Below are 7,273 nucleotides of genomic sequence, written 5' to 3'. Positions count from 1 at the left end.
GGAGGATGGATATCGGCAGTCACTTCGAGTGAGGAGGGAGCATGAATTGTGGATTTTTTTCTCGACCTTTCAATATCTTCCATAGTTTCTTCAGTGGAGTTGGTTGGAGGTTTTCTTATGAGGATGGGAAGAGGAATCTGGTGTCTGAGGAATAAAAGCAAAGGTAGGTGGAGGTGAGTGGCAGGAGTAGGGGTTTAGTCTGTCTGCTGCAGGTAGTGCGGAGAGGGAGAAGGGACGGCGTTGGGGCTGCAGTTGAGATTTGAGTGTCTGGGTTTAAAGTGGCAAAAGAATTTGACTAGGGAAGGTAGGAGGTAGAAGTGGATATGGGGAAGTAAGTAGGTAAAGGGGAGAGTGTAGGAATATCCTGGGTTGGAAGGGGAGGGGCAGAGGGAGCAACATTACTAGAGTAGTGACTATGAGAAAAACCTCGTGACGTGCTTCCTGTCTGGCTTCACTATAGAGACCTAGTTTGTATCTGAAAGCTGCTACCTCAGACTCAAACTTTTAAGTGGGGCAGCCTTTATAAAATACAATATGGGGGCCGCCGCAGATAGCACATGTGCGTGTTTGTGCAGAACAATCTGATCAGTTATGACCCGGTTGGGCACATAAGGGGCATCGGTCTGTGGAACGGTAGTGTTTAGCAGGATGTCCAAAGCGCCAACAGTTTTGACATTGACAGGGAGGAGGTTGGTATGGTCGAACAGGGAGGGATTGTCCACCGATGTAGATACGAAAGGGAAGGTCATGTGTACGGAAAGTAATTTCCGCAATGCTGGTGGGTTTCTTTAGATGACCTCTAGGAGGAATGGAGTAGCACTGCCTGGGGTCGGGAAGTCGGTAGAATTTGAATTGGTGGGTCTATTTGATGAAGGGGCAAGCCTCATTGCCCCTAATAAGGGTATTACGTCTCCATTACTGGCCAAGGGATATAAACAGTCAACCCCTCAGAGCCTCCTTGAGGGGTAAGGTCTAGACAACTAAAACAGGGGAATACCGTGCCCATGGTTACCTCAGGCCGTTCAGGACTGGCACAAACACAGCCTTTCATCCATTCAGCACGGCTCTTACACTTTAGGAAACAGATAGTAGAAGGGGTTAGAGATGGGACGGAAACAAAGGGAGAAAAGACTATGCAAAATTAGTTGAGTCGAGGGTTGATCTCTGCATTAGGTCTCAGTCTGTCTCCTAAGCCCCCCAAGGCAAGAACAGGCAAGGGATTGGGAGGGATTGCATAATCAAGTTGAACTAGAAAGCCACACGACACTTGTAGAGAGCCTGACAAGACCATGCTTATTATTATTCTTTTTATTTAATAATTTATTATTATTCCATATATATATATATATATATATATATATATATATATATATATATATATATATATATATATATATATATATATATATATATATAAAATATATATACATACTCGACAGATTTTGCCGGACATCTCGTTAGCAGGCAATGCTCCCCTAAGCCAGAGATCCGAGGACGGAAGACTGCAACAAGGCACTGACTTCACATATTAATCAGGGAGACAAAGGCACCTTTTTATCATTATTTTATTGTGGCAAATGTGTTTCAATCTTAACAAGGAGTTGTGACCAAGCTCCTTTTTATGGTTAGCTATTTATTTAACTTCCGTAGGTGTTGCAAGTAAACAGAAAGCTAAAATCATATCTTTAGTGTTTAAGAACCATCGGCGATGGTTTTCGGTGCTAAGTATTGTATTTTTTAATACTTAGGATTTTATTTTTATTAGGTTTTCTTTTATTGTTTTTTAAGTCTTCATTCGTAAATCTTCAGTTTTACTAGCCATATTTATCCCAGGCCCACCGTCCCTTCGGAGGGTTTTCACTGCTCGGCCCGCTCTGACACGAAAAGCTCCACTGACATGAGCAGTACATCAGTTGACTCCTTCACAAATAGGGTCGCATTGATCGACCGAGTGTACAGAAATTAAACAATTCAAACAGTTGAACGAAATTTCTGCAGGCAAAATTGGTGGCCGAATATTTAAAAATTCTGCAGTTTCATTTCCATACCTGACTCTCCTCATATGGATAAATGGCGCCTGTACCAGCCTTACTTCTTGATCTTTCTGCTCATCAATTCCATACGAACTTGTACTGCATGCACTGAGTGACATCTGAACATCCTGCTAACAAACTGATAACTGACGAAAGATGCAGTAAGAGGCCATAGAATCGTTAATGGGTGAGGAATTGGTTTCCCATACTTCTAAGTATCAGAATTGGTATTATCCCCGGCATCAGGCACTTAGGGGAATCCATCACGGCCTGTTGAAAGACAGTCCCAAGCTGGATAGAAAGTGAAAGCGAGAGTGAGAGTGAAAGTGACATCCAGCTAATCTTGCATCATAATTTCCGATACGTGCATGAACTTGCATGTTTTGCAATTCTGTGACATTCAAACATACAAGATCAATTTCATTAGTATAATTTATTAATAAATCATTTACAAATAATTAAAAATGAGTTCGTTATATTTCTATAAAGTACATTAATATGACAACAGCATAATCTATAGTGACCTATGATCCATTCCTAACCTATTCGAGCTGTGTGACATCATGACAACTGAAATGTCTTACTTTCAACAACTGGGGAAAAATAACAATTTGCATTAGAATTTCATGCTAAGGAAGAAAATACATATACAAGCAAATAAAAATGTATGGAATAGTTTTGATCATACATGATTCATGGGGATATGAGAAAATAAAATAAATCAACAAAATTTCATGAATGAATGAGTAGTGTGCATCTCATAACAGTACTGGTAACAAAGGCTAGGGGAGGCCCCACTGTTGTCACCCAGAGTTTATTTCCCATAAATATGCACAGAACTGTCCAGGACCCTACTTCTCGCCTTGCCGGATGGGAGCCAACATCTCTCTAGTGGAACCTCAGTTTTCAGGTTTTTTATAAACAACACAACCAAGCAGATCACGTCCATTGTACCTCTACTGAGGAACTAAACATCAGTTCTGCAGAGGCTTTTCCTATTGCCATTTAAGTTGTCTTAGTGCTAGCTCAGTTGGTCGAGACGGACATCGAAATACACAGAGCCTTTTGTGGGAGTCAAATGCCAGGGTGATAATCTCTTCTTCGAGGAGGAGAGATTGGGAGCTGAAGTGAAAACCCTTGGACGAGAACCTGGAGACCAAGGCCTGGGTGATAAGTAACCTGTTGGAAGTCCTATGGGAGCCTTGCAACACATGGGCTCAAACATGTTTCTGCTTCTACGGCGGACCTTGGCCATGGCCTTAACCTGCCGAGGTGTAGAGTAGGAGTGATCATGGGCGCTGGTCAAGACATGGGAGGATGCAGGTGGAGGAGAGGACTCAGGATTAAAGCAGGTGAAGGAAGCGCCATGGGGGTTATGGGGGACGCCAAGTGGGGACCCTGGCCTGCCTCACAGCTGTGCCTGCGAGCCTCGCCATGACATCTGACCGAAGCTGACAGCGCCATAAGTTGTTCCATATCCAATACTACCATAGTACTCGCTAGGAGCTCTACCCATTCCAGATGGCGAGTATCCACCCTGTACAAATAAACAGGTATCATTATTATAATATAAATTGCCAGTAAAAACAGCAACTCAAAACTTGTTGGTCAAAATATGTCAAAAACTTCCTAAAACTTACAGCCATGTATCTGTTCAGCTCATCCTGCGTATCGAAGATCATAACAACAAATGGGCTTCCAGGGACATGTTCACCAGACCATTTGACCTCCATGCGGTAGTCACCAGGCTCAGTTGGGTCGTACTTGCACAAAATAGTTCGGTCTTTCTGTGACTCACGCTGCATCTCCACACGAAAAGCACCTTTAAAAGGAAATTCAGTACCATCAGTCCTTCAAAATAATGATTAATGTGCATGAAGGTGGTAGCAAATATCCTTACATGTCAATTATAAGACTATATACCATCATTGTTGTTACTGTTGTTACTACTACTAGTTCTATGTGTACAATTAGCACTCCTGGTATCTGTACACACACACTATGACAGAGATTTTAGATGTATTTACCTTTAGGTCCTCTGATCCTAACAGTGAGCTGCCCAGCTCCAGCACCGCGGGTGTCACAAATAAAGCGACTCTGGTAAGAGGCCAACACGCCGTGCTCAATCCCCGGTCCATACACGCGCACCTGGCGGCAAGTGGAAGAATCGTCAGATCGTGAAATCACCTCCATGAGATATAGTAACCATAACGGAGTTTTACTGGGAAAGAAAATACAATCACATATTTCTCTTCTCTATCTCTTTCTCTCATTCTCACTCATACACTTTCACTCTTTCACGCTCTCTCACACTCAAACTCTCTCACATACACAAAAATACGATGAAAATGGACAGATAGCAAGTACGAATCTTTCTTATGAAATAAAAGAATTACTTTGTTGTTAAATTATCCTAATAATCTCATTCCACGTAAAATATTAACAGTTTAGGTCCTCCAAAATATTTTGTTTACCGTATTCATTTCCCGGTGTTAAGACGGTTCACAACTTGAGAAGAGATGAAATCATACATTTATTCCGAGAATCAGTGCAGCAAGCATTCCGACTAAATAGGTCTTATTCTCAACCATAATTAAATTAATCTTACTTCTTAATATATAGCACAGTACTGCTGCTAAGGTAAATATGTGATCGGAGTTACCGTACAGCCTATCTCGGCAGTTATACTACAGATCGCCAATAATATTAACGTTTTGCATCACTGTCAGTTTATTTTTCTTTTGAACAAATTTCAAAATGCCCACTTCTTACTCTTCATTCGTCGTATCAAACTTTAAACATAAAAGCCCTTTTAAATATCAAACTTAAAAGTCTATAGTAAAGGGGAGGCTTGGGTGTAACCATAATTTTTATCTGTATTTTTCTTATCTCGTAGATTGGCAAATATTTTGTATGTCCACTTAGATTTGGAGATGTGTAGGCCTATGCGACAAACAAGGAACGATATGGTCAAGTGCGCCCCTTATACGCCAATATGTGTCCTCTTCGAATATGAAACATAGAACAAACATCTTACTCAGTTGTCAGCAAGACTGTAGCACCCTTGGCTAATTACCATATAAAATGGATATCATTATAATTTTGTTTGTTTCCTTCTAAAAAATTTCATTCCTCGGATTTAGAAACCTGTCTAAACAACCGATATTCAAAATGGTAATAGCAGGAGCAAGCAATACCTTAGATGGATCAGGGGCTCCAGCAACCTTGAGCGTATAGGGGGACCCAGGAACATGGTCTCCCTCATATTTCACGTTCAGAGCATGGCGGCCGGACTCCTAGAATCAAAATATAATTCTAATGTATCATATATCATAATTGAGTAAATAATGTGAATTATAAGCATGATATCAGAGTAAATGGAAATACTAGTACACATTGTTTTAAGCATACCTGTGGCCTAATGTTTAGTGTAAAGGTACCATCACTATGGTCATCCAAGTCACACAAAGCAACCTTGGTAGGACCGCTGCAGGTGACAGTGAGCTCACCAGGTCCCGCCCGTCTTGTGTCTATGAATGACTTGATGTCGTTCCCAACCATGCCATGCCTAAGGCCCTCTCCGGAGCAAATTACTCTTGAGGCATCTGCCACTCTTTCCACATTGACTTTCAGAGGGCAGCCTCTTACCTGGCGATCTGACCACATGACATTTAGGAGATAAGCACCAGGAACCATAGGTGTGTAAATTGCTCTCCAGATACCTCCTCCTTGATGTGAAAGGGAAATAGAGATATCAGCCTTTGTACCGCTCATTGTAACATCTGGAGCTCCAGGTCCAGCTGCGGAGCCATCAATGATAAACTCGGACTGGTCTCCACAACGGGCAGTTGTGAGTCCATGTCCTTGAAGTGTCACCCGAGTATGGTCTCCAGTGGATGCTGGCTCGGCCCACCCAAATACAGGCATGTCAGGCAAAGGAAGATCAGCATACCACAAGCGTATCTCATATGACCCTTCACCAGGAGGAGTGAACACCAGGCGTGAACGTGATCCATTTTGGTCTATATTGCAGTCAATATTTCTACCCTCGTAAGTAACTTCAGATCGCAGTTTCCCTGGTCCAGCCTCGCTAACATCAAAGGCCAGGCGTTTTTCCTCACGTGGAGTTAACTCAAGCCGCCCCTCACTGTCCTGAAGGCTTGACCACCCACCAATCAGACGCACTCGTGCGGGGTTGACGATTTTGGGATGGAAGGGGCTTCCTGCCACGTCACGCTTGTTCCACTGTACCCGAATATCAAAGAGGCCGACCTCATGAGGGACATATGTCACCTGTGGAAAGAATCTTTACTTGTAATAATATATATTTGTGCACTCATTTACACACAAAAAAGAAATAAACCAGAATAGTGATAAATCAACTTTTTAAGTATTCATAAATTGAGTACTTGCCTGGTAAAGTCCTTCTTCTTGTTTCCGGACACTGACCCTTGCCACACTATCAGGGCCATCAACAGTAACATGAGGTTCACCCAACAATCCACGCCCATCCACCGAGAAAGAGAGAGGAGTGTCCACTGCTCCGCCATCTAAGCCTGACCCTTTTACAGTCGCTAGTCCTGACTCACCAACATCTAAGATCATGGGCGAACCTGGCACCTGAAAATAAAATCAAACTGTGAAAACACCTGCCTGTTTCATATATGAATAGCTTTAATTTCTGCAAAGTATTGCTGCTGAAAATATCACAAATTAATATTTACAAATACTTAAAAATAACCTCATCTCCTCCATAGAATATAGTAATTCTATACTGTCCAGGAGCCTCAGGGGTCCACTCCACCATCTCGCTTGAAGGCCCTGTCTTAACTTCTAAGGGTGTCATCACTCCAGTTGGAGATTCTACCTGGACTTCTAGATCTGCATCTCCTGCCTCGGACTTATCCACTGCAGAAAAAAAATGCAGATTATATATGTTCAGTGACAACGATCTTCGATAAAGCAACAATCTTAAAATAAAATATTGCAAGATCAGTGAAACTTACACTTGAATGCATAAGGTTCTCCAACAGCCACGAGATTCTTGTTATGCTCCATGACAACCTTGGATGCATCATATGCTGTGCACTGAAATGGTGAGCCTTTGACATGCTTGGTAGCACACATGACCTCTATTTTATAATTGCCAGGAGTGTGAGGGGTATATTCTGCTAACAGATTGCCGTCCTTCTGCTGGTAGCATTTAACAGGTACTGCCCAATCCCCAGGGCCCGAAATCA

General features: G+C 42.3%; 1 protein-coding gene across 2 annotated transcripts in view; it reads right to left on the bottom strand.

Annotated features, from left to right (window-relative positions):
- Positions 1-2,447: 2,447 nt before the first annotated feature.
- Positions 2,448-7,273, bottom strand: part of jbug (filamin-type immunoglobulin domains fbug) — a 69,753-nt gene continuing 64,927 nt past the window's right edge. For both annotated transcript variants that reach the window (XM_070125434.1, XM_070125435.1), the window contains 8 exons: positions 7,040-7,273; positions 6,775-6,941; positions 6,447-6,653; positions 5,445-6,326; positions 5,231-5,329; positions 4,061-4,181; positions 3,674-3,855; positions 2,448-3,570 (listed from right to left, as the gene is read on the bottom strand). The exon at positions 7,040-7,273 is cut by the window's right edge and continues 147 nt beyond it. In XM_070125434.1, the coding sequence (XP_069981535.1) occupies positions 3,442-3,570; positions 3,674-3,855; positions 4,061-4,181; positions 5,231-5,329; positions 5,445-6,326; positions 6,447-6,653; positions 6,775-6,941; positions 7,040-7,273 (2,021 nt within the window). In that variant the 3' untranslated portion in view covers positions 2,448-3,441. The remainder of the gene's footprint in view (positions 3,571-3,673; positions 3,856-4,060; positions 4,182-5,230; positions 5,330-5,444; positions 6,327-6,446; positions 6,654-6,774; positions 6,942-7,039) is intronic.

Source organism: Penaeus vannamei, chromosome 9 (genome assembly GCF_042767895.1).
Source record: "Penaeus vannamei isolate JL-2024 chromosome 9, ASM4276789v1, whole genome shotgun sequence".
Classification (NCBI taxonomy): domain Eukaryota; kingdom Metazoa; phylum Arthropoda; class Malacostraca; order Decapoda; family Penaeidae; genus Penaeus; species Penaeus vannamei.
This window is presented reverse-complemented; position numbering and strand designations above follow the sequence as displayed.